Here is a 27,664-nt window from a genome sequence, read left to right as displayed (position 1 = left end):
CACTTTATTTGTTCCTCTTACAATGTAGCCATATTGAATAAATCTCACTTCTCTGCTTTTCACTATTGTTTCTCTTTTTAAGGGGCATCCTGGGGACTGGTGGCTGAGCTTAGCTTGTTGGGACTTCCAGAGGCCAGGCGTCTGTTTATGGTAGATGCGGTTCACTCATCTGGTCATTTATTCAACATGTGTGTACAAAGAGGAGACTGTGGTAGGACTTATGGGTGACAAGAATAAGCAAAATCAGACCTTCACTGGGAAGGCTGCTAGGTTATCAGAGGTCTGGGTTTGCTGGCAAAGGAGTAGCTCAGCAGTAGAGTGCTTGTCTAGCATGCAGGCATTTCTAGGTTCAATGCCTTCAAGCCCTACAGAAGAGTACCAGAGGTCTGGCTTCTTAATCACTAGATAAAACTAACTTTTTCTTAGCCTTATTCTCTTCTCTGCCTCATTCTCTGTTGACTCTGTTGTCCACTCCCAAGTCTTTTTTTTTGTTTTCCTGTGTATTCCTAACCTTACTGATTATTTTCCAAGTGGAAGACATCTCAGACTATATCTTTGGCTCTATTCTTCTCTTGTCCTTGACAGTCTTTCTCTTTTTTTGGACTCAAAATGCTAGGCAAGTGCTCTGTCAATAAGCTACACCCCCACACCCCCAGCCATCCTTGGCTGACTTAATCTTAGTGTTTCAAACTGCCTTGTCTATGCCCAAGACTCCCAAATGCTTATCTTCAGCCCTGACCTCTCCTCAGGTTGAAACTTGCATTTTAGCTGTTTGTCTCTGCCTGGCCCTCTAGTAATTATATTAAGCTATGAGCAGTCAAACATTCAACTTATTTTTGCCTCTGAACTTGCTCTTCTTCCTGTATTTTTTTTCAAGATAGGGTTTCTCTGTAGCCCTGTCTGTCCTGGAACTCGTTCTTGTAGACCAACCTGGCCTCGAATTCAAAGATCCACTTGCCTCTGCCTCCCAAGTGCTGGGATTAAAGATGGGCCACCACTACCTGGTTCTTCCTGTTTTTGTTATTGCACTTAATTCTGAATAATGGAAGCAGAGCTAAATAAGAGCTGCATCAAGGCTGTGGTTCCGAGTGGGAAGTTTCCCTCTAGGGAGACGCCAAGGCATCTGTCCTTCTTATGAGGTGCTTCTGTCCCACCTCTAGCACACTGCCAGCCATTTGCTTTGGGGTGTTCACAACCAAACTGGGGGAGACAAAACAACGAAGGGGTAACTGTATCTGATTTCCAGTGCAGCAGGAATTCAGATAAAAGAGACAATGAGTCCTGCAGTGGCTAGAGAAGGCTTCAGAAGGAAAGACTTGAGTTCAACTCGTCTGAATTAGGAGCTGGCCCTACAGCATTATCCTCTGCACACTGCAGAGACTCTATAAAGCCTTTTTGAATGATTTTGCAATATTGTTGTTTATTGAGTACACATTGAGTTCATAGTTCTTCACTAAATGATGTGGAGGCTCACCAAGATTAGATGTAGTCTCTGACCTTTTCAGCCAATCAGTCAACTGACAAATATTGACGGACTGCCTATTATTTGCTGTACACCAGGCGAGGAATTGTGGAGGCTACAAGATGCAAGAGAATAGAAATTTAAGTCCCTTTCCCTCCGGGAGTTTACAGTATGGTTGGTAAGGTGAGACATACGTGCATAAAAGGCTAAGAATGTGAGTCAGAGACAAAAGAACACAACACACAAATATAGAAGACATTTCAAAGGACAGATAGGTTGGATCAATATGGAAGCTTTTCTGGAGGAACAGAAACTGTACTGGACTTTGAAGGATGGGCAGAAGTTAAATAAGCTTGAAGTTCTCAGAGTTATTAAGAAGACAAAAACTCAACACAAGATTCAGGCTAAAGACCAAAGGGAACAGTATCCAGGCAGGAAGAAACAGTTTACACTCGATCTTAGCCAAAAGGTCTAGAAGCCACAGAGGAAGGCAATTTCTATCAGCATGTTACCGAGCAGTTGTTAGTGTCATTTTACCCCCTCCTCACAGCAAACAAGTACCGTTTTTTAGTCTCACCCCCACCCTTCCAATCTTTTTTCCTCTTTCTGTCTTTAGGCAACATACAGATTAAATCTTTCATTTCTGACTGCCATTTAAAAAATCTGTACTCAAAATCCGAACAATCCAGGTTCAAATCCTAACTTTTCTACTTCCTGAATGGGTGATTTGGAGTAAATTGTTTAATGTTTGTCTTATTGCTGTCTGCATATATAAAAACAACACTTTTGTTAGGTTATTTTGAGGATTAGCTGAGTTAAAATATGTTAAGTGGGCCTGGAGGAATGGCTCAGAGATTAAGAGCACTGTCTGCTCTTCCAGAGGTCCTGAGTTCAATTCCCAGCAACCACATGGTGGATCACAACCATCTGTAATGAGATCTGTTGCTCTCTTCAGGCGTACAGACAGAACACTGTGTATACATAATAAAATAAATCTTTAAAAATATATAAAGTGCCTAAAATAATGCCTGTCATACATTAAGAGACAGCTGGTTATTTGTGACATTACTTTCCTGTCATTTGATAAGTAATTATATAATTAACAGACACTTCTGTGGAAGCTGGAAGCCATACTCCTGTAGGCTAAAGGCTTAGGTCTTTAGCAATCCCCATAAACATGCATAGTTTATTCACACATTTAAGTCACAAGGCTGTTTCTCAGACTGTCCTTATCCTTAGGTGATCCAGAGATGCTCTGGCAAAGTAAATAGAATGGACAACTTAAGTAGACAAGTAGAACATTTTAAAAGCATTTTGTCAACATAGAAAGGGCACTGACAACTTTTAGAAGGGATTTAGTTGAAACTAGAGACTGTCTCCAGGGAGGTGCCAGGTGAAGTTAGGGCTAAATGAACTTAATAAGAAAGAGAAACATCTAGAGTAATGGGCAAGCTGGGTGGGAGAGAGACTGTGTAAAGAGAGGGGGGCTCCCTAGAAAGGTTAATAATCTCCAAGTCCAGATTCTCTTTGATTACCTAGCATGTGTATGAATACACTTTCTTTTGTTCTCATCCTTGCATTAACTCTTTTTTTATACTCAGACCCAGTACTTCCTCTCTGCAGTTCCAACACCCTGCTCCTGAGACAACAAGCACCCCAAAACCCAGAGTTCTGAATTTGCCATTTCTTTCAGACAGTCTAAATAGAGAGAGAGAAAAAGACATTCCTGTCATTGTGATTGCACAACACTGAAAAGGAGATTTTGAAATCTTCCAGAAGAAGAGAAGTCTGGAGACAGGAAGATGGATAGGTGTCTGTTTAAGATATAATGCTGCCTGTAGGCAAGAAGGTACGTGAGTGAAACACCTTATAATTTAGAGATTTTAAATCGAGATTTCTCATTTTTCTCTAGTCCTGGTTTCTCAGGTCAAGGACACCTAATAGAGAGGGCAACTTGTGTATGTGTGTGCTTTCCAGAGGGCAATTATGCTTTGCCCAACATCACTTGGTAACTCAGCCTCTTAGAAAAAACAAAAAAAGGTATCATGTCTGTGTATCTTTGTGTATGCATGGGACCCCACTGATAACAGTTGTCATCATCTTATTTATTACAACAAAGGGTTTAATTAGTTTAGTGCCCTTAACTCTCCTCTTTCTACCCCATAAAACTTTTCTCTTAAAAAAAGACCATGCTAGCAAGACATGATGGCACATGCTTGTCATCCTAGCACTTGGAAGACTGGAGTAGGAGGACATGAGTTTGAGGCTGGCCTAGGCTACATAGTGAGACAATCTCTTCTTAAATAACAACAACACACACACACAAATAAATAAATATAACAAGAAGAAAGATCATGTTAAGTCCCTCTTCTGACTGAGACCAGGGCTCCAGCCTTTCCCTTCATCCAGCATGGGATTCCTGGGAAATTTTTAATTCTTTGGGGTCTATTGTTTCAGTAGTCTGATTGCACTAATGTCTCTTTTTAATATCTTTTCTGATGCCAGGAGAGTAACAGTTTCCCTCTCTGATTTATTTTATTTATTTTGTAGCCCTGGATGTCCTAAAAGTTGTTGTGTAGACCAGGCTGGTCTTGAACTCTGAGATCTACTTGCCTCTGCTTCCTAAGCACTAGGACTAAAGGGGTGTACAAACCTTGCCTGGCTTATCTCTTCATTTTTTAGACTTTAATCTTGAGGGTTTTGGGATGATATACTAGACTTGATGTGAATAAATCAAGAAATATGCATGTTCCCTAAACAAACAAACAAAAAACAGTAGCAGGAAGAGATTTCACATAGTTCTGACAATGTATTAGACCTCTTTTTTTTGAGAGAGAGAGTGGAGCCAAGGCAATGATGGGGTCTGTGATGGATGGGACCACAGCTTGACTGGAGACTGCTTAGTTATATACACCTCAATCCATCACCCTGAAGACAAACTTCGGGGGTCCAGCGAGAAAAGACTACACTTCAGCTGTTTATATCTCATTGTGAATTTAACTTATGTAATTGTCCTGGGATTATGTGATTTTTTTTCTATTTTTAAATTTAAATTAGAAACAAGCTTGTTTTACATGTCAATTCCAGTTCCCCCTCCCTCCCCTCCTCCCCTGCTCCCCACTAAGGTTCTGTGTTTTTTTTTTTTTGCCTTATTTCTTTGCTCACTTACACATTCCAATTTTCACTGTCTATGAAACCATTCTTTTCAGCTGCTTAACACTTCCCAGTCTGCTCTATCGTTATAAAAGGAAGGACATCGGGTAGCTCAGCTGTGCCTCCCAAGAAAAACAAACAAAACAAAAAAATGATGTGTGTTAGCGGCACATGCCTGGGTCTCAGCAATTTCGGAAGTGGAGGTAACAGGATCAGTTCAAGGTCAGCTCTGGCTACATGGGAATTTGAAGTCAGTCTGGAGTACAGGAGACTGTCTCAAAAGGAAAATCAAACAAAAATAAAACAAATACCAAAACACCACCGCCACCAGAAAACTCAAACCAAACAACAGCAACAAAACCTAAACCCATTGCCCTTGGATGACATATCATCCCTAGCTTTTGGTAATGATGCATGGTTCTCTAGATACCCTACTTCTATCTTGAGAAATTTTTTTGAGAAACTTTCTCCACAAAATGTCGTTACTTCTCTTTTGATATAGTTTTCAGGCCCTGTTATCTGGCTTCTACTCCCAGTTCTCTATAGAACTGCTTTTTTTGTAGGTAATTGCCAAACCAAGTGGGCATTCTCGGGGCTTATCTTATTTGACCTTTATACTGGAGCAAACATTGCTAAACACCTAGTCGCTCCTTCTGGAGCCTTTTTCATCTCTTGTCTTCAGATCATTATCATTTCTTAGTTCTCTTGACCACTCACTCCTTCCTTCACAAACTTTTTTTCCTGTGCCTGCCTGTCTGCCCTAAAATATTTTTCCCAGATAAGAATAGTTGTTTTTTTCTGATAAACAAAAGGAATATAGGCCAAAGATACAGCTCAGTAGTACAGAGCTTCCCAGAATGTTTGAAGTCCTAGGTTTAATCTTTAGTACTGGATATGTCTATATATATTTGTATTATGTATTACATATATTTGCATTATATATAACACATAGAAAGGTAAAAATTGTAAAAATATATTTATAAGAAATATGTATGTATATTCTGTAGTACTATTAAAAAATAAGCAAGGAATATAAGAAGTCCATTTGTTAAAAAGAAATCAGGTCCCAGGGCCTGAATTGTTGCTAAGTAGCAAATCACTTATGTACTTCATACAAGGCTCTGCATCTGATTCTCATCACACTTCCAAAATCAGATCCTTTATCTTCCAGAAAATTATAAATAAGCATGAAGTCCAACTGAAATTGCACTACCCTGAAGTTACTACAGTTAGTTTTGTGTATATCCTTTTAGACTCTAAAATTTATTATGTAGGAGCCAGGTGTTGGTGACACACGCCTTTAATCCCAGCACTGGGAAGGCAGAGGCAGGCAGATCTCTTTGAGTTTGAGACCAGCCTGGTCTACAAGAGCTAGTTCCAGGATAGCCTCCAAAGCCACAGAGAAACCCTGTCTCGAAAAACCAAAAAAAATTATGATGTAGGGGTTGGAGTTGTTGGGAGCACTTGTTCTTGCAGAGTACCTGGGTTTGATTGCCAATACCCCGTGGTGGCTCACAGCCATCTGTAACTACAGTTCCAGGAGATGTCATGTCCTCACCTACACATATACAATATGTAGTATAACACATATAAATTTTTAAAGCTAAAATTACTCTGATTATTAATATATCATACTATGAGATTTTTACCAGCTTTTCTCATTTTCAGAAATGTTACTTTGAGACAAGTTCTCACTCTGTAATCCAGGATGCCCTGGTTTGTAATTTGGTACAATCCTCCTGTCTATGCCCCCCAAGTGGTGGAATTACAGACATGCATCACTATGCCCAGATTTTTCTCACTCTGTGTGTGTGTGTGTGTGTGTGTGTGTGTGTGTGTGTGTGTGTGTAGGGGTGTACATACCTATACATGTGGAGGCCAGATGCCAATGCCCTCTATCATTTTCTACCTTACTATCCTTTAAGATTTACTTTTTATTTGATTTGTATAAGTGTTTTAACAATATGTATGTAAGTGAACCATGTGCATACAGTGTCCATAGATGTGAGAAGAGAGGATAGGATGCCCTGGAACTGGAGTTACAGATGGTTTTGAACTGTCATGTGGGTTATGGGAACAGAACCCTGGTCCTCTGCAAGAACAGCAACTGCTCTTAACCACTGAACCTTCTCTTTAAGTGCCCTTCTTACATTTTAATGTACATTATTCCATATCAACAAGCATGGAGCATTATTTTATTTTGTTTTGGGGTGTTGGGGATTAAGCACAGTGGCTCACACATGCTTAGCACATACTCTATCACCGAATTAAACCCTTTAGTCCAGACTCAGACTCCTGCTCATCTTCAGCCATCATAACACTTTCTTGGTTGTTTTGAGACAGGGTGTTACTATGTAGCACTAGCTGACTTAAATCTCTCTATGTAGACCAAATTGGCCTCAAACTCACAGAAATCCTACTGCCTCTACCTCTCTAGTACTGAGATTAAAGGTGTGCATCAGCCAGGTAGTGGTGGCACACAACTTTAACCTCAGCACTAGGGAGGGAAGCACAGACAGGGCAATCTCTGTGAGTTCGAGGCCAGCCTTGTCTACAGAGTGAGTTTCAGAACAGCCAGAACTGTTACACAGAGAAACCCTGTCTCGAAAAACCCAAAAATAAATAAATAGTATGCATCACATACGTGGCCTTTTTGTTTGTTTTTGAGACTTTAAAATTTTGAACTCTTGAAAAATTTTAAAGTATTTATTTAATTTATGTGTATGCATATGTGAATGTGTGTGGTGTGTGTGTGTGTGTGTGTGAACTTGCACAGACCAGAAGAGACCTTAGGATCACCACAAGCTGGAACTACAAGTGAGTGTGTGCCTTTTGGTATGTGCTGGAGAGAGAGCTGGGGTTCTCTGCAAGAGCAATGGAAGCTCTTAACTGTTGAACATCTATCTCTCCAGCCACATCTTTATTTTGAGGGGTTGGGGCCTCATATCTAAGGCTAAGACTAGACTGGAACTTGGTGTGTAGCCAAGGGTGATCTTGAACTTCTGATTTTCTTGCTTTCACCTCCTCAGTTCTGGGATCACAAGCACAGGGCAGCACACCTAGTTTAATGCTGGGCTGAGGCTGGAACCTAGGATTTCTTGCATGTTAGGCAAGCACTCTACCAACTGAGCTCCATTCAGAGCTGTGCGTGTAAACTCTTGATCCCTTTTCTCCCATCTTCTAAGGGCTAGAATTATACAGGTACACCACCACCATATAACAGGCACCATGACCAGCAAAATGTACTTCCCATCTCTTTTAGCTTTGGTGTGTTTGAGACAGTTTGGTTATGCAGCCCTGGTTGATCTGACACTTGCTAAGTTGTTGGGGAAGTCCTATTATTTGCCTGTTATTTGTCAATAAAGTACTGTTGAGCCTATAGGAATCTAGATAGGTGGGCCTAGGAGTCCAGGAGGATTCTGGGAAGGAGAAACACAAGAGAGTCAACATGTAACGCCGTGGGGGTAGGAAGCCTGGAACTATTCTCCGGTAAGAAACATACTTAGATTAACAATTATGGGGTAATTACTTAAGTCAGAGCTAGCTAGTAAGAAACAAGCAAGGCCAACAGCTTCATAATTAATATAGCCTCCTGTGTGTTTATTTGGGACTGATGCGGATCTGGAACCAGGCGGGCGAGAAGGCTCCTCTCAAGGAAAGCTTCTCTTAACAAAATGGTGATCAGGAGTGGGATCATGAATTTCCACGCAAAATAACAAAAGCTTTAAAGGAATTTTAGAAACAGAAGAACGGAGAGAAGCACAGATTTTTGGTAGCAGCATTTTTCTCAGGTGTGCTCTGTTTTGCTAGCCACAAGCCGAGATTCACGTGGCTCGCTTACTGGAGTCTTCCTGACTCGACATAGAAAGAAAAAAAGAAAAAAGAAAAACCCAACAAGGTTCTTTTAAGAGACTCTACTAACGATTGATAGGTGTGTACGTACAGCTGGAAGTGGCAGCTTTTGCTGGAGGTCAGCATGGACTGAGGCGGTAAACTGGAATCACGCTTACGCCCGCCATCTTGAAACGGCAGTTTAAAACAGCCGCGGTTTTACAGATAAGACACGTGGCCAGAAAAACATAAAGATTTACAGTAAAGTCAGACTTGGATGAAGAAAATCTCTAAAGGTTTACAGTGTGTTTAAAAATATACATGAGATTGAGAGAGAAAATGAAACGACAAAATGGTAAATAAATACAAAAGCCGGCATTGTGGCACACGCCGGTAGGATTTACTCCAGAGGCAGAGGCAGGCAGAATTCCAAAGAGAAACCCTGTCTCAGAAAAAAATAAAATAAATAAAGTAATAATAGATAAATAAATAAGCCACGTAAAGATGGAAAATACACAGAGAGTCTGGATACTGTACGCTATTATGTTTTTCAGTTTTTTCATTGCTAAGGAAGGAACTGCTACTAAAGTACACTTGATTATAAATGCTGCTAAATTAATCCAACTTCTATCTTTTGAAAATGCCTTGACTTCAAAATTTAAGTATAAGGATATGTTACTTGGAAAAGGAGATTTTACTTATGTTTCCACAGAAAATGAAAAGCTGAGGATTCCTTCCAGGCTTCTGTGGTTCGACGAACCAAGACCCCCGGAAGCAGTGGACCAGGTGTTCCAACAATCGAAACAGCTAAGATGATGCAGTTTTACAGGCCCCGAAAATACGGACTGATACAGGTTTCTGAGTTTTGTCATGATCCTCATGGTATGAACAGCGCCCCCCTCCAGCATGAAGCAGTTTGGAATGAGCGACGTCCTAATTCCCATCTTGTTTATAAATCTCCTCTCAAGGAAAGCTTCTCTTAACACTAAGTAGCCCAGACTGGCCTCAAACTTTCAATAATTCTCCTGTCTCTGAATATTGTTTCCTCCTTTCTAAATATTGAGAGTATAGGAGTATGCCACCATGCCTGGCTCAAAATTTTTTACTTTAAAAAGTTTTTATCCAGGTGTAGTAGCTCATTTCTGAAATCCCAGCACTTTGGAGGTAGAGGCAGGAAGATCAATAGTTCAAAGTCAACTTGGGATGCATTAGATTCTGCTTCAAAAGCTGTTCTTCCAGCTGGGTGTTGGTGGCGCAGAGGCAGGTAGATCTCTGTGAGTTAGAGGCCAGCCTAGTCTACAGAGCGAGTTCCAGGACAGCCTCCAAAGCCGCAGAGAAACCCCATCTCCAAAAATAAATGAATAAATAAATAAATACAAAAGAAAGTTGCTCTTGCAAACTGGACATGGCATGGGGCCATTCTTTTTTTAAATATTAATTTTCTTAAAGTGAATTTTAAAAATCCACATAGCCAATTGTTTCCCAGGAAAATTGTAAGGATTCACACTCCCATCCAAATGCTATCACCTCACTAGCGTTTCAATCTGTCCTTTCTTTTCACATATTTCTTTCTACAATATATTCTGATGATCCCTAAATCTCTATTTGTACTACATTCAGATGATCCCTAAGTCTCTATCTCTAATCCTCATCATGCCCTCAAGCACCAGCAAGAATTTTCAACTGCCAGCTGGACATCGACACCTGCATGTCTTCTAAACAACTTTGATTTATTTTAACTGAACTCATTTTCTCTCCTCTTCAATATGCTCCTCTTTCTGTAATTCCAATGTTGATTGATGGTGCCTGGTCAGAAAACCAGGGGTCATTTTCAATTCCCTCCTTCTCCTCCTTCCCCAAATAGTAACAATAGTGAATAGTTACCCAAAACTCCATTGTGCACATAAGATATTTTATTCCATCCAATTCTCACAACAGCTGCAAAGGTAGCTTTTAGGTTTATTTCCATTGTACAAATGAGAAAACTGTACAATTTACTCAGGTTTACACAGATGGGGGCAGGGATTTAAATCTAGTCAGTCTCAGTCATGACTCACACATTTAATTAAGTTCTAAGCTGTATCGTCACCATATCTAATACAAACCCTAATTCATTCTCCCATAATTTTTTCTTTAGCTTTTTTCTTGTTTTTTTTTTTTGAGACAGAGTTTCTCTGTGTAGCCCTAGCTGTACTGGAATTATCTCTTATAGACCACGCTGGCCTCAAACTCAATGATCCACCTGCCTCTGCCTCCCGAGTGCTGGGATTAAAAGTGTGTGCCATCACTGCCTGACTTCTTTAGCTTTTTTATGTATACATGTATGTGTATGCTTCTCTCTATGTATACCAAGCAAGCACCCTCAGAGGTTAGAAGAAAACCTCAGAACTCCTGGAGCTCAAGCTGCTCCAAGTTGTGAGCTACCCAATATGGATGCTCAGAACTGAATCCAAGTCTTCTGAAAGAGTAGCAGTTGCTTTTAAACCCTGAGCTATCACTCTAGTCCTCATCATTCTCTTATTGTTGGTTCCTTTGCAATTAGTCACATTCAACTTAAATACATTTTTCCATGTTATTCGAAAAAATATCCTGTCTGAAACAAAGGACCATACCGTTCTCATTTCTTTTCTCTTAAGATCCTTCAGTGGCTCCGTATCACCTATCATAAAGTTAGAGGATGCTCTGCTTAACATAGAGGGCTCACTCTTTTCTGCCCATCCCCAGACACCCTATATCTCAAAGCATTTCCATTACACAATCTGAATTGGTGATAATTGCCTAAAAATACCAGAGTTTCTTCCTGTGATGGCTTTAAATATGTTATTTCCTGTGCCAGAAATTGCCTTTCCCCATTTCCACTATTTCTCCTTTTAAGCCTCAAAAAGTTTTTTTTAAAGATTTTAAAATTTTATGTATATGAGTGTTGTGCCTGTATACAAGTATGCCTGGTGCATAAGGAGGTGAAAAGAGGGCAGTGGATCTCTTGGAACTGGACTTGTGAGCAACTATGTGGGTGTTGGAAATCAAATCCAGGTCCCCTGCAAGAGCAATAAGTGCTCCTAACTGCTGAGCTATCTCTCCAGCTCCCATCCTTTGTGCCTTTTCATGTGTTAAACTCTGATATGTCCTCCTCTAGGAAGTCTTCCCCAATTTTTCCAAATATATATGTCTTTGTTTTCTTTTGTCGAAACAGGGGCCTATTATAAGCCAGGCTGGTCTCAGACATGCTGTGTAGCAGAGGGTAAACTCTTGAAACTCCCGAGATTCCCAGTTCCTGGGATCATAGGCATGTACCACCATGCCCAGTTCAGTTACATAGCTTCTATATGATACTTTGAATGCTTGTGTATATTTGTCACATTAGTTTTGTTTACTTGTCTTTGCTTAGAAAGTTAACTCATGGTTGGTCTTGTGGTGCACACCTTTAATCCCAGCTCTTGGGAGGCAGAGGTAGGAAGATTTCTGTGAGTTCGAGGCCAGCCTGGTCTACAGAATGAGTTCCAGGACAGCCAAGGTTACATAGAGAAGTCCTATCTTTAAAAAAAGGAAATTTAGTATAGTGCTTGGCACATAAGTAGTTTATAGATCTCAGTTATATTGAATTAAATAACTTAATTGTCAAATTGTAAGCCCATGTGGTTTGTTCAAAGAATTCAATCATCAGTGATATAAGAATTTTTAGGAGGGGAAGTTAGGTGAAGGGAGAAGGAAAGATGACCTAAAATTACCACTTGTCTACCCCTTAATATGAGATGTGTAGCACTAGAGAGATGGCTCAGTGGTTAAGAGCACTGGCTACACCTGCAGAGACCCAGCTTTGATTCCCAGCACTCATATGGTGGTTCACAACCATCTATAACTTCAGGTCCAGAGGATCTGACATCCTTTTATAGACTCCTTGGGCACTGCATTACATGGTTCACGAACATATATGCAAGCAAAATATGCAGAAACATAAAAATACTTATTTAAAATTAAAATATTAAAATAAATAATTAAAAATATGGGACATGTATAAATCAGTTTTGAAAAATGTACATTTAAGGGCTGGGGATATAGCTTATTTGATAGACCCTGGATTTGATACCCAGCACTGCACAAAACTGGGTGTAGTGGAGCATGCCTATAATCCCAATATTTGAGAGACACAGACAGGCAGGAGGGTCAGAAGTTCAAGGTCATTCTCAGCTACAAATTAAGTTTGAAATCAGCCTGGAATACAGGAGACAATGTCTCAAAACTGAAACAAAACAAAACAAAACAAAAAAACTAATATTCCTAGCTGGATATGGTGACACAGACCAGTAAGATCAGAAATCAAGAGGCATCGACAGGAACATTGCTTCAAGTTTGAGGGTAGCCTGGCCTACATAGCAAGTGCCTGGCTAGCTGGGGTAAATGTAAGACTCTGTCTCAGCATGTACATGTGTACAAATACATTTTACACATATGTATTTATGTTTTTCTATAGATGTTCTTATGTAGACACATATCTTCATCATAGGTTGCAAGGAAGCTCAGAGTATAGCCAAGTATGGATGGGGTTCTTCGGATATAGACAGAAATTGCGAAATACGTGTCCTGAAATAAAAGAGATGAGTGCACCTGGAATTAGTTGTTATGTAGCAACATGTGGAGAATGAAGGTACACCCACTATTCCTGAAAAGCGAGAATATGAAATCATTATTGTTTACCCAATTCGAATTTGCTGCTTCCCTGGCACCACAATGTATTGCTTACTGAATGTTCAGTGGTGTGTAGCTTGAACTGAAACTATCTGTGGCACAAGAAGTGGGGCCGCATACTACATTTTTTTTGGTACTGTCGTTGGAACCCCACCTTCTAGAAACCATTCTATTTTCATGAAATCCGTACTTATTTAGGACCTGGAGTTTCAGCCTATCACATATGGATAATTGCTCACGGGGCAGTGCCCACTGCTGATTGATGCACGGGACGAGACAATTTCTGGGATTGAGGAATACAGATTGGTGGAGCCTGAGTGTGGTGCTTCTCAAAGTATTGGACAGGGCGTATTACAGATGCAGGTTCCGGGGCAGCTACCAGTACCACCCGGAAGTCTGAATGACGCTTTCACCATAATGTATAAGCCCTAGTCAGCATGGTGGTTATTCAGGGCGACGGGCGGGAGACTCGGGCGGTGTGTACGTGCACGCATGCGTGTGCGCGTGCGCGTCGCCGCCGTCTGTGGGTTGGCTGGTTATTTTGCAAGCGGGAGGGGCCGTGCGCGCTCTTGCCTCAGGCCTCTGTCCCCCACCCCCCTCGCCGGTACTGGTCTCTTCTTCGGAAAGATGTCGGACACGGCAGTGGCTGACACTAGGCGCCTTAACTCGAAGCCTCAGGACCTGACCGATGCTTATGGGCCGCCAAGTAACTTCCTGGAGATAGACATCTTTAATCCACAGACGGTGGGCGTGGGCCGCGCGCGCTTCACCACCTATGAGGTTCGCATGCGGGTGAGTCACGGGGTGAGGGAGACAGCTGAGGGCAGGCGACTCGGGAGGGGGAGGGGACATGGGACGACTAACGGCGGGGAAGCTTGGAGGGGGTCACATGAGGGTTAGGGCTTGAAAGGTTTGAAAAGAAGGTTGCAGACTCAGTTGTGACCTGAGGGTACAGAAAACTCCAGAGGGGACTTCGGGCGGGGGCGCAGGAAAACAAGTACTCACGAGGCAGAAGTGAAGCATGGCTGGACAGGGTGTGGAAGATGGACAAAGATTAGTGAGGAATTCAAGTCGATTGGAGCCATGATTGACAGAGGGACGAAAGGGGAGGGTGGAGGAAGGCTGGGGGATGGAAAGCAAAGGCACTGTATCGCTGGGTCCCATAACTAAACTAGGTTATGGAAGTCAATCTAAAGGCGGGGGTGGGGGGACGGGACGGACGGGGGAGATCTCTCTGGGATGATGGAGTTAAACAAACCTTTTAGTTATAGTTATAGGAAAGAGTACTGGAAAGGGAGACAGCGGGCTTGTGAGAGAGAGCAAAAATAGAAAGGCAATCTTGAGACGGAATGCTTTGCTGACTTGTTTAAGATTTACATCTGAAAGAGAGAAATGTTTTATGCTTAAGTTTCTTAGGTACCACAATGCTGTGTCTTACGTGAAACCCAGCCCTGCACTGGGATTGGTGGGTTGTCAGTTGCTGCTCCCATCCTCTGCTGATCCTTTAGATTTGAAGTATCCAGAAAGTTTACTTCAGTTTTTATTGACTCTCGCTTATTTTTTTTTCTTTTTTGTAAAAGGCCATTTGCCTTTTCTGTTCGTGGTCTGTAGTTACTTTAATACATGCCATTTCAGAACTGCTCTAGGAATGGCTTCTTCCAGTTGCACCCCAGGGGACTTTCTTCTCCTAGTCCACAGTGCAAGGATGGAATGTGCAGATTGGGTACATGGTTCACACGTTCTTTTCCTTGTTGAAGTGCTACAGGTTAAAGAAGTTAAGAATAATCTTTTCAAGTTTTCCTTGTGTTTTCTTCTCAGTTTAGACATCCAAGATATTCTTTGTGAATAGCATTGAAGATCCAAGAGACATATGGTGTTCTCATTTATAGAAGAATTGAATAAGAATGTGTATTCTACCTGTGCTTGACAATCTTAGAGAGAAGTGGTAGTCTCCAAATTGAAGGGGGAAAAGTAATAGCAGCATAAGGAAAGCTTGGGGTTTTTTGTTTTGTTTTGGTTTTTGGTTTTCGAAACAGTGCTTCTCTGTGTAACAGCCTTGACTGCCGTGGAATTAGCTCTGTAGATCAGGCTGGCCTCGAACTCACAGAGATCTGCCTGCCTCTGCCTCCCAAGTTGTGGATTAAAGGCGTGAGTCAGTACACCTGGGTAGGTTTTAGTTTTTGTATACATTTTTAAAAAGTAGAAATCTGGAAAGCATGTAGTATAAGTAGTTTTTCCAAGTGCACATAACAGTATCAGATAGGGCTGGGATTTGAAACCAAGTCTCAAATTCCAAAGTCCATGTTCTTTCCACTACTTGGTTAAAGCTTAGTTGCAAAACTTAGTATGCAGAACGTACACTGAGCTTTTTCATCAATCCCTTTGACAGTTCTAGTTATATAATGTTGATAGAGTTGATGGTGGTTCTTCATTCTGTGGGTTTCAGTTGATTTGAGGCATTTACTGTTTTATTGAACTCTAATTTTTTGAAAAAATATATAAAATCATTTGTATTTTTTTTCTGCTGCTGGGAATTTAATTCAGGCCTCATACATGCTGAGCACATCTTCCATTGATTACACCTTCAGCTCCATATAATAAATATTGATTAAGCTATTAGTCAGGAATGGAGCCTGCCTGCCTGAGGAGTCTGGAGAGGTGCTATGGTGGCCTCACATCATTATACATATTGATATGGATTTTTCTTTTCTTTTTTTTTTAAGATTTATTTATTTATTATGTATGCAGACAGGCCAGAAGAAGGCATCAGATCTCATTACAGATGGTTGTGAGCCACCATGTAGTTGCTGGGAATTGAACTCAGGACCTCTGGAAGAACAGCCAGTGCTCTTAACCACTGAGCCATTTCTCCAGCCCTGGATTTTTCTTTTCTTTATTCTCCCCTAAATAAGGTTTCTCTGTGTTGCCCTGGCTGTCCTGGAACTCATATTGTAGATCAGGCTGACCTCAAACTCAAGAAATTCTCTTTCTTCTGCCTCCCAAATGCTGGAATTAAAGGCTTGTACTACTGGGCCTGGTTCATATGGATGTGCCAATGTGGACTTGAATTTTGTGGGTTTTTCTCTCCTTTTACTTTATTTTGTGCTGAGAAGAACCCCAAAGCCCTCAATATCCTGTGTTATACAATTCTGGCTTCCTCATATGATTTGTAGTTTGGAGCCCAGGGACTAGCCTTCTATATAGTAGCTTTTTTTCTTAGATGGCTAGGTACTGAGATGGAAGGACAATATTTTTACCTTCCTTTGAAGGTAAGGAAAACACAGGTTTTTTTGGTTTGTTTTTTAGTCAAAGCCCATAAATGGCAGTTTTTAAATTAAAAACTTTAAAAGAAGATTTATTTATTTTATGTCTGTGTATCATCTGCATCCTGGAACTGGAGTTAGGAGTTATGAGTTATGGATAGTGGTGAGCTGCCATATGGGTGCTGGGATTGAACATGGGTCCTTTGTATGAACAAGTGCTCTTAAACACTTTCTAGCCCCTTTAAAAGTTTTTTTTTTATTTTCTGAGACAAGGTTTCTCTGTGTACCTTTTGGAGCCTGTCCTGGAACTCACAGATAGCCACTTGCCTCTGTGTCCCCATGTGCTGGTAATAAAGGCATTCACCATCGCTGCCTGACCATTTAAAAATTTTTGAAATTACATTTCTATTTATTTTGTGTTCAGGGGAAGGGTTGTAGGACATGCCAGGGGACAACTTGCAGGACTTGGTTCTCTCCTACCATATGGATCCTAGAAGTGGAACTCAGGCTGTCAAATTTGGATGCAGGCACCTTTACTTGCCCAGTAATCTCAGCAGCCTCCAGTTTCTTGTTTTTGTTTTTTCAAGACAGGATTTCTCTGTATCGTTTTGGGGGTTGTCCTGGAACTCAATCTGTAGATCAGGCTGACCTCGAACTCACAGAGATCCGTCTGCCTCTGCCTCCCGAGTGCTGGGATTAAAGGCGTGCGCCACCAACTCCCGGCAGCCTCCAGTTTCTTATTTATTCTTTTTTTGTGGTTGTTTTCTGAGTTTCATGTAGCCTAGGCTGGCCTAAAACTCACTGTGTAGCTGAGGATGATGGAACTACTGACCCTACTATTTCCACTTCTCAAGTGCTGGTGTTATAAGTCTTTGCCACCATGTTTGGTTACTTTTTTCTTTTGTTTTGTTTTCCGAGACAGGGTTTCTCTGTGTTGCTTTGGAGGCTGTCCTGGAACTCGCTCTGTAGACCAGGCTGGCCTCGAACTCACAGAGATCCACCTCCCTCTGCTTTCCAAGTGCTGGGATTAAAGGTGTGCATCACCATTGCCCGATCCATGTTTGGTTACTTGCTTATTCCTTTTTAAAAGTGTTTTTGTTCTTTGAGAATTGCATACAATGCATTTTGACCATATTCACTCCTACTTTCCTCCTAAATCTTTCCTGACCCATCTTCACCTCCATATCTCTCCAACTTTGAGTTGCTTTTAAAAACAAAACAGAAGTATCCAGTCCAATTTGTGTTGCCCATATACTTCTGGGTGTGGGATCATCCACTGGACCACTGGGGACATACCTAGGGCCACACTCTAAAGAAAGCTGATTTGCCCTCTCTTATTTTGTTTATTTTTTTTAAAGAATTGTTTAGATGTCAAAAAGTTATGTATATCAGATTCCATTTAAACCTATTGATATTTCTTAGAACTTGAAGATTTTGGTAGAGTTGGAGCTAATGTCAGTTGGCCAGTTATTTGGTTAAAGGGGTTATTTCAAGACTTGGAAACTGTAAAAATTGATGTAGTAAGGACCTTGTGAGGTTCTACCAGAACTCCAAGATATTCCTTTCTCGCTAAGAGGCGAGAAGAGATGGCTCCTTTTATTACCCACTCATTGCTCTGAATTGACTGGCAAGAAATATGATCTAGATTAACATACATATTTGACCATTTTCATTTAGAACTTGTAGACAGGAGTGAAGATTTGGGCATTTTATGTGTTATAAGTTCCTCTTACCACTAGAGCCTGAGGAGTCTTCTAAATGATTAAGATGTAGGAATAAGTAAGCTACAGAAAGCTAACTTATATATAAAGGCTATTCATTCTGCATTTTTTAAGATGAAAAGGGTAACTAGATACATTCTAGTTTCTATTGAGTAATTGAGACTTGATACCTTATATTTTGGGGGAAGCAATGGTTGTCATGATTTTTTGTTTGTTTGTTTGAGACAGTGTCTTACCATGTCATCCTGGCTAGTCTAGAACTCTTTATGTAGTGGCCTGGCCTCAAACTTACAGAGATCTGCCTGTCTCTGCCTATCATGTGCTGATATTAAAGGGATATACCACTATGAATGGTCAGGAAACTGATCTTAAGATCATCATTTAGTCATGTAGACAACATACAGGATGTATAAAGTAGCGTCAAGAAAACCTAGGTGACACTTTAAACTGTGGAGGTGGAAGGATCAGAAGTTCAAGGTCATCCTCTGCTGCATACCAAAAACCCTTGGAAGTGGGGATGTGGGTGTATTTCAGTTGGTAAATACTTGCCTAGCATGTAGGAAGCCCTGGTTACGATACCTAGCACTGCATGAACTGGGTGTGGTGGTATACCCCTGTAATTTCATAAGGAGGCAGGAAGACAAAAGTTAAAGGTTATCCTCAGTGACACAGGGAGTTTGAAGCCCCCCAGGCTAGAGACAGGGTCTCAAGGAAACTTAACTTCAAAAGGGATCAGGGAGGAGGTAGACCACAATATACCTAGCTGGTATTACCAGGAAAATTTTTTGAATGAAGTGAGTATTGAGCTAGGACTTACAGAAAAGACTGGAATAGGAAGGCAGAGGTAAGCATGTTTTGGAGGTCTAGAGAATGATCCGAAGTAGCCATACTTCTGATTTTGAAAGAGTAAGTTTAATTATATGGCAAGTCAGTGTAAAAGAATAAATAGGAAGAGATAGAAAGATACCAAAATATTATCAAGTCAGGTACTCAACATATCCAGCAGAAATTGACTGGGGAAGCACCTTTAAGGCAGCTAGCTGGAGTTCTCCAAACAGTCCCAGACAGCAGAGTGTCCCCTCATGTGAGGCTTCCAAGTAAAAGAACAGATAGCATCAGAAAGGCATCCATAAGTTCCAGCAGAAACCATCTGGGGAAGTTAGGCAGTCAGCTGGAGTTCCTGATTGAGCTTTCTCTCCATGGCTGAGCTTCAGCTTTTCTCTTTCCCATTGCAGGCATTTTATATCACAGGATGAACATCTGTTGGAAGTAGCTTACCTTCTAGTTGTTCTCAAGACTGTTTTTACTGTTGGGGTGTTTTGTTGTTCTCTTCCTTCTATAGCACAGAGATAGGAAGGCAAGTACATCCCCAGACAGGGGGCCTTGGAGGACACTTTGAAACCAACATGTGGGTCTGAAATGGGGGTGGGAAACTCATATGAGCTCAAATAACACATGACTTACCAATATAATGTACATTAGAACATGACTCTGAGTCTTCTATGAAAATACATTTTAAATAGCTAAAGGATTTTATGTGTGTGTATGTGGTAGAACCAAGAGCCTTGAGCATGCTAGGCAAGTGCTCTTAACACTGAACTACCCTTCAGCCTCAGCAAGGGACTTCTGATCCTCAGTTGTGATATGATTGGGTATGCTAAGGATTAATACATACCTCGTGGTGTTTTGCAAGAGTTTTAGGTATATGGTCCATAGGAACAATTTTTCCTTTTTGTGTGATGCTGGAAGTCAAGCCTTGGTGCTCCTACAGAAGAGGTAAGTGCCCTACCACTGAGTTTTATCCTCAATCCACAGGAGCTGTTTCTTCATTGAGACTTTTCCAGGTGGTCCCCACAAATCGGTTGAACAGAACTTGTTTGGTTAGTTGTTATTTTTGAGATAGGGTCTCACCATGTAGCCCAGGCTGACCTGGAATTCCCTATGTGGCCTAGGTTGGCCTCAAACTTCTGATCCTCCTGCCTCAGCCTCCTGAGTGTTAAAAGTACATGCCACAACACCTGGCTTCTCTTCATTCTTTCTTCCCTGTAGACAAACTTACCCATCTTCAAGCTGAAAGAATCCTGTGTACGGCGACGCTACAGTGACTTTGAATGGCTGAAAAATGAGCTGGAGCGAGATAGTAAGGTACAGCTCATCCCTTAATTAATACCATTGGAGAAGGTGATCTACATAGGCTTAGAGTATAAGATCACAGCCCATAAAGTCTTGAAGTAGATAGGAAGGGTGAAAATATTTTTTTTTTTTTGGTTTTTGGAGACAGGGTTTCTCTGCGGTTTTGGAGGCTGTCCTGGAACTCACTCTGTAGACCAGGCTGGTCTCGAACTCACAGAGATCCACCTGCCTCTCCTGAGTGCTGGGTTTAAAGGCGTGCGCCACCACCGCCCAGCGGGTGAACATATTCTTATAGACTCAATCCCAATATATTGGTCCTGGGGGATATTGAGACTTGAAAGAGGTTTAGGACAGGGTTTTTGTTGTTTGTTTTGGGTTTTGTTTTTTGTTGTTGCTTTTTTTCAAGACAGTTTCTTTTTGTCGCCCTGGCTGTCCTGGAACTGGCACTGTAGACCAGGCTAGGCTCAAACTCAAAGACCCACCTGCCTCTGCCTCCTAAGTGCTGGGATTAAAGGCATGTGCCATCATCACTGCTTGGCTGACTATTATTTTTAAAAGTGTGTGTGTGTGTGTGTGTGTGTGTGTGTGTGTGTGTGTGTGTAAGGGCTCATGCTGGCCAGAGGAGCAGGTTGTGTGTCTGTGCTATCTGCCTCACACATTTTAGACAGGGTTTCTCACTGAACTTGGAGCTAGGTCAGAAATCTCTGGCAATCCTCCCATCTCTACCCTCTACCCCCAGCTGGACTTTTTTGTTTGGATCCTGAAGTCCATATTCAGATCCTCATGCTTATTCAGCCAATGCTCTTCCCTGATTTGCCACCCCCTCAGCCCCATGAACAATATTTTTAACTATTATTTTGTTTGGTTGTTTGTAAAGTAACTCCTATAAGTGCAAAAATATGTCAAAGGTTGGCTAAATGCTTGGATGGTGCTGGATTGTTAAAGAAAAGTAAGAGTGCTTGAAGTTTATTTCCTTTCTTTTAAGATGGCAAATCTGTCCTTGTATAGAAATCAAGTTGGATCCATATGAGCCATCCTTACTGTTCTAAGGTCTTAGCTGGACCTGGGCATGGTGAATTCCTGGCCTAAAAAATTGAGATATACCTGGCAGGTGAAGCCAGGAGTATCAGAAGTTCAAGGTCATCCATGGCTACTTAGACAGTTTGAGGCCACCTTGCAGCTATGGGGGGGGGAGAGGGAGGGAGACAGAGAGAGAGAAGAGAGAGCTCATCTTTTACTTTCTCACTTGCTTTTTTCTTTCTTGCCCTCTCCAACTGGGCTGCTATTTGACTGCAGATTGTAGTACCACCACTGCCTGGGAAAGCCCTGAAGCGGCAGCTCCCTTTCCGAGGAGATGAAGGGATCTTTGAGGAATCTTTCATTGAAGAAAGGAGGCAGGGCCTCGAACAGTTTATTAACAAGTAAGCCTGGCTGCTCTGCTTGCTGTGTTTGCTATCATGAAAGTCTTTCTCCCCTCCCCATTTTCCTCCCCCTCTCCGTTACTGCTTTGTTCCATACTGTCCTCTTTCCCTTATTGCTGGGGATTGATTCCAGGGCCTTGTTTATGTTAGGCAAGGAACTCTATCTCTAAGCTATTTTACTCCCAGCCCATCATGATATTGTATATTTTTTTGTACTTTGTCTTTTTGTAATAGGTAATATGATGTAGTGGGCAAACTGGATAGTAAAAACTCCATTCCTGTGAATAAATTCTGATCCTGTATGTCAAGACCTGAGAGTGTAATGCATGTTTACCCTTTTAACTAGAATTTCCCTACCATGTCCTTCTGTTCAATTTTCCTTCTACCATATTACAGTTTAAGTCATACCCCACTGCTGTCCTCTAGAGGCTCAAACCAAAGGGCTGACTATGCCCTTTCTCCTCTCTTCACATTCCCATTCCCCTGTCAATTCTCTCTGATCCCAGAAACTACTGATAACCATTTTGGTCTCTTTATAGAATTGCTGGGCATCCACTGGCTCAGAATGAACGCTGTCTACACATGTTCCTGCAGGAGGAGGCAATTGATAGGAACTACGTCCCTGGGAAGGTGCGCCAATAGGAGTCCCTCTCACCACTTGCCCTCTACTTTACCTGCTGAAATGACATTGGTTTTTCCACTAAGCCTCTCTCTTTTTGATCTGAAGTTGGCTGCCCATCCCCTGGCCTGATAGACCGTCTTGCATTGTGCCCCTTGGTACCAGACTATACCATGTGGGCACTCTGTTAGTATCTCTTCTCTGAAGAGAGGTGGGAAACCACAGGCAGATGCTCTTTGCTTGGGGTTGGGGTGGGAGAGGGATTGGATTGGAAGGCAATTTTTGGGCATTTTACTCATGCCAGAAGGATAACCTTGGGGGGAGGGGTTTTGTGCCGGTGAGGCACTGGAATATATTACTGATGCTGCAAGTCTAGGGGCTTTTTCTTATTCTTAGATTTTACCAGGAACACTGAATAGGGAGAATCTCTGCTTTTCCTATCTGCATGAAAAATTTCCTATTGGGAAGGTGGGAAAGACCCAAAACTTGTTTTTTTCTAGGCCTGCGCCCAGTTTTCTCAGCAGTTTTTTTGGTTGGTTTTTCTCTCCTTTGTTGCTTTTCATGGCAGTAATCCTCCTAGAGTTTAAGCAGTGTGATATGTGGATCAGGGTGTTTGGGTTTTATGGGCCCATCATCATGGTTACTGCAAAGTCAAGAAAGCCATAGGGTAGTAGGCTGCTCTTATTGCCTAGCTCCTATCCCTTTATGGCTCCCTATTCTGGCTGTCTATATTTTGCTCTCTAGCTCATGAGTCAGTATGGGCCAGCAGTTTTCCCTCCTCAACCCTTGTGACTTTATGAATTAGCTTTGTGGGTTTTGAGGAATAAGAGCAACTTACCACTGCCAGGTGACTTCCTGAATGGTGGAGGGGGTCATGTTCTAGGTTCCTCTACGTGGTAAGGAAGAGCAACATCACTTTCCTCCTTCCATTCCTCTTTTTCCCATCTCATTTAGTGCTGTCCCAAGGGCAGAAGCACACACAACACAGCTTCTGATTTCTCCTAAGCACTTTGAGCTGTTGACTGGGGCTCAGAGGCAAGAGTTGTCTGTTGCCTTCCCCAGCTTGGTCACAGGGTTATTGAACTGCCTGCACTTGTTTCCTGTGGAACTCCAGTGTTGTTCCCAGACATTGAAACAGGGCTAGCAGCTAGATGTAGAGTGCCCAAATGTTAGAGGCTAAAACAGATTCTTGAGGGTGGCAACTCTCCTAGGCTAGTTTGGAAGGTGGTGGTTTATTTGCTGGGACCTGCTGTCTGTCCAAATGGTGGGATGAGAGCAAGTTAACTCTGATGCCAGGTGAAAGTTGGGACTCTTCACTTAGACTCCCTATCATGGAAGGATTTGTGTTTTCTTTGTAGGTCCTTGGGGAAAAGGATTGCTGATTCTGGTGTGATTCTGGTCAGAGAGATCAGGATTAGATTGTGACATGGGTCTTGGAACCCATCTCAGTGTTGAAGATCCTTGAGATAGATTAGCTCTCTAGCTGCTGAGCCCATGCTGGGGGCTGAACAGCCCCTTCCCACCTCACCAGTGTCTGTGTCCTTGCTGCCTTTTGATTTGTATCCTCTGTTACAGATATTTTTAAAAATATTTCTCCTTTCATTGTGCACAAGTGCTGAGACTCTGAGGCCCCATTTCTGCTGTGTATATATCCTGACTCGGGGCTTTTATTCAGCAAACTGTTCATTCTTCTGTCAGACAATGTCATATTCAACTCTGTTCATATTAAACCACTGTGAAGCAAGCCTCCGTTTTCCTCCTTAAGTTGTAAATTTACTATTTCCTAGTGCTGAGTGCATGCTGGGTATTGTGTAGAAGTCATGCCACATGGCCATTGTCCTGAGGTGATGAGTAAGCTTTGCATTTATATTACATTACAGAAAAACAGAATCTGGGCTGCTTATTGTAGTTTACCGATGGTTCCTTGTAACTTATAACTGACTTTGTCACATAAATAATGCATCTCTTTCCAGGAAGTAGCCATAAAATACCTGTGGTTTAGTTCAGATTTTGCAGATGTGATTTTTACGTTTGTGGAGTTTTGCTAATTTGAGTTGATGTATTTACATTATGTGTGTTTATATATGCATATGTAATGTGTCAAAACATAAACATACATAAAGACCCATCCTCTTGTACACCCACATATCACCAACAGTTTCTTTCATTGTCCTTTTACCTCATTTGATGTTGCTTCATTGTATTGTTTTTCAAAGAGATTTGATGCAGACAGAAAGGTCGGTGAAATCCTGAGAACTTCTGATGGGTCTATGTTTTCATTCAATATGGTCTTGTACAGAGTGGGTTCCAGGAGGGTTGAAATGGGGGAGATAGGGATCTTGTCATTTGGTAAATAAAATATAGTTTTAGAGCTTGACATGGTAGCACATGCTTGTAATCCCAGCATGTACGAGTGGAGGCAGGAGGATCAGGAGTTCATGGCCAGCCTTCATTAAATGGTGAGTTTGAGACCAACCTAACCAGTATGGGACCTTGTCCTCCTAGAAAACCTACTTTTAATTTAATTTAAAATGAAACAATGGTATAAAAAGTATGTTCAAAGGATGAGGACATTACAGAGACTTAAGAGTGATATTTGGTTTTAAATAAAAGAGGAAAGTGATCAAGAGATACAGCCTTCATAGAAAGCAGTATTACAGAATGAACAGGAGAATAGCTTGAAAATGTGGCTATAAAATAAAGTAGTAACACTATTTTATATAGCTAGTATTCAGCTAGGTACTTGCAGGGTAGGGTAGTCAAAATACAAGGAAGCCGAGTCAGTACATTCATTCTACTTCTTCATAGACTTCGGGATTCAAGAGCTCTTTATGACAAAAATGAGAGATAAACATGAAAGAAAAAGGTTCACCGTATCTAATTATCCCCTTTTCCCACTTACTCTGTTACCTGAGACAATGTTTCACTTTGTAGCCCATGCTGACCTGGAACTTGTGATCCTGCTGTCTGTGCCTTGTGCGTGATAGCACTGTATGGATGATTTCATTCTATTATTAATTTTAATTTTCAACAAGTTCAGTTTCTTCTGTTTGGAGGAAAATTGGCCATTTTAAACACAGTTACTAGGTCCTCTAAGAACCTTAAATCCAAGGCCAGTGAATGTTTGGTACTAATGAATCTCTTTTTTTCATAGCTCAGAAAGATTCAACTTTATGTTGGGTTCTAGGAGACAGAAGGTAATAACAAATCTTCCACATAGCTAGACCTAAAAGAAGCCTACATGTTAACATTCCAAAGATGCCTTTGACCTATTGGAGATGTGAAGCTGAGCTGGTAAAGGCGGGAGAGGTGAGCAACAACAGGCTTCACAGGGTTGTGTATGATACGTATCCTAGGTGACACACTTCTGTGTTGCAATACTTGGTGTAATAATTTAAACCAAACCACCTGCTGTGGAAAGTCAGTCCAGCTGCTCACTGAAATGGCTATTTCTTCATGTCCTTGTGGGCTGTTGAGTCACTCCTGGTATTCTCTTAGGCATAATAACCATTCTAATTTTCCTTCACATGTTTTTTTTAACCCTTTTATCTTTATAATTCTGAAATTTCTCCAAAGTCTTCACTTGTGCATAAGCAGAGAGTCTAAAACTGAGTACTACTTTAATTATAGCCTAAAGGTTAGGTGGTTGTTACTGATTATACATCCTTTTTTGAGGTGTGTGTGTGTGTGTGTGTGTGTGTGTGTGTAAGCTTTTTTTGAGATGGGTCAGGTACTTGAGGCTGGTCTTGAACGTGCTGTGGAGCTGAGTATATAGCTCCCCATCTTCTGACTCCATCCTCAAACATTGGCATTACAGGCATGTGCTACCACACCTGGGTTTTTTATTTGGTTTTAATTTTTTTATACAGGGTCTCAAACTCATGGGTGATCCTCCTGCCTCAGCCTTGTGAAGGCTTGGATTACAGGAGTTAAGTCAACATGCCCAACTTCAAGGTTACTTTTAAAATATAAATTCATGAATAATTTAGTTTGTGGTTCTTTGCTTCTCCCCTTCTGACCACCCAACACTCATCATTTATCTTTTCTTTTTTGCCTTGCTTATACAACAAATCATCTTAATTTTATTTTTAAATGTTTTCTTTCCTACTCGTGTGTGTGTTTATCTGTGCTTTTTAAAAAAATACATACTCATATAAAACATGCAAAGTATGAATAATTATCAATATCATTGATAAAAGGATTCTTTAAACCCGTTGAGGGCTTCTTTAAGTAGGTGGTTTCTATGGTGGCTTTATTTGTCTGTTTTTGACAATCTCATTCTAACACTGGCTAGCCTCAAACTCATGTAGCTCAGGCTGGCCTTGAACTCTTAAGAATCCTCTGGCTTAGCCTCTTGAATGCTGTCATTTATTGTTGTATGCCAACATGCCTGGCTCTTCTCTAGTGGTTTCAAATTTTTGTATGTAGATATAAATTTCTTTACCTAGAGAAACTGGAGGTAAAACGATAAGATGATTAACAGGAACTGCCAGCTAGAGATAGATTAAAAATTAGGAGAAGAGGGCTAGAGAGATGGCATAGTGGATAAGAGTATTTGGTACTCTTGGAGAGAAGCCTGGATTTAGTTCTCAGCACCTACATGATGGCTTACAACCATCCATAATCCCAGTTCCATGGGATCTGATGCTCTTTTCTGACCTCCATAGGCAGCAGGCACACTGGTGGTGTACATCTATGCAGGCAAAACATTTACATAGGAGAAAATAAATCCTTGGGCAAGAGAGATGGTCAGTGGGTAGGAGCACTGGCTGCTCTTCCAGAGGACCCTGGTTTAATTCCTAGCACCCATATATCAGCTTGCAACCACCTGTAACCCCACTCCCAGGGGATCCCACATCCTGTCTTCTGGCTTCCATTTTCACTGTTTTCACATGGTGCAATACACTCACAAAGAAATAAATAAATACCTTTTTTCTTTTTTGTTTTTTCAAGACACGGTTTCTCTGTGTAAGCTTTGGAGCCTGTCTTGGAACTCATTCTATAGACCAGGCTGGCCTCGAACTCACAGAGATCCACCTGCCTCTGCCCCGAGTGCTGGAATTAAAGGCAAGCATTGCCACCACCGCCACCACCACCTAGCAAATACTTTCTAAATTAGGAAAAAACTGTAGTTTTTAACAAAATATTGAATTTGTAGAAATTTTATTCATGTATGTGTTTTTGTTAAATGTTATATCAGTAATGGTTTTTTGTCTAGTTGCAGTAAACTCTTAAAACAGTTTTGCTAACAGGAATACACATTTTAGTTTGTTATATATTTTTAATTTAAAATACAATAACTTTTTGTTGAGAGTCAGCTTTTCAAGGCTGTGGTAATGAAGGCATATACTTTTTTTGGTTTTTTGAGACAGGGT

The 27,664-nt window shown here is 41.3% G+C and overlaps 1 protein-coding gene across 2 annotated transcripts in view; it reads left to right on the top strand.

The window, feature by feature from the left end:
- The first annotated feature begins 13,645 nt into the window (after window positions 1-13,645).
- The window catches only part of Snx12 (sorting nexin 12), a 78,353-nt gene continuing 64,334 nt past the window's right edge, over window positions 13,646-27,664 (top strand). Inside the window, exons 1-5 of one of the 2 annotated variants that reach the window (XM_005081179.4) lie at window positions 13,649-13,924; window positions 20,166-20,261; window positions 21,546-21,670; window positions 22,210-22,300; window positions 23,648-24,033. In XM_005081179.4, the coding sequence (XP_005081236.1) occupies window positions 13,760-13,924; window positions 20,166-20,261; window positions 21,546-21,670; window positions 22,210-22,300; window positions 23,648-23,671 (501 nt within the window). In that variant the 5' untranslated portion in view covers window positions 13,649-13,759 and the 3' untranslated portion in view covers window positions 23,672-24,033. Of the gene's footprint in view, window positions 13,925-20,165; window positions 20,262-21,545; window positions 21,671-22,209; window positions 22,301-23,647; window positions 24,034-27,664 lie in introns of those variants that run through there. The other variant, XM_040744249.1, reaches the window with a different exon arrangement.

This window comes from Mesocricetus auratus, unplaced genomic scaffold, assembly GCF_017639785.1.
Source record: "Mesocricetus auratus isolate SY011 unplaced genomic scaffold, BCM_Maur_2.0 Super-Scaffold_100003, whole genome shotgun sequence".
NCBI classification, from domain to species: Eukaryota; Metazoa; Chordata; class Mammalia; order Rodentia; family Cricetidae; genus Mesocricetus; species Mesocricetus auratus.
Note: the sequence above shows the minus strand (reverse complement) of the source record. Positions and strands in the feature narration are given on the sequence as shown.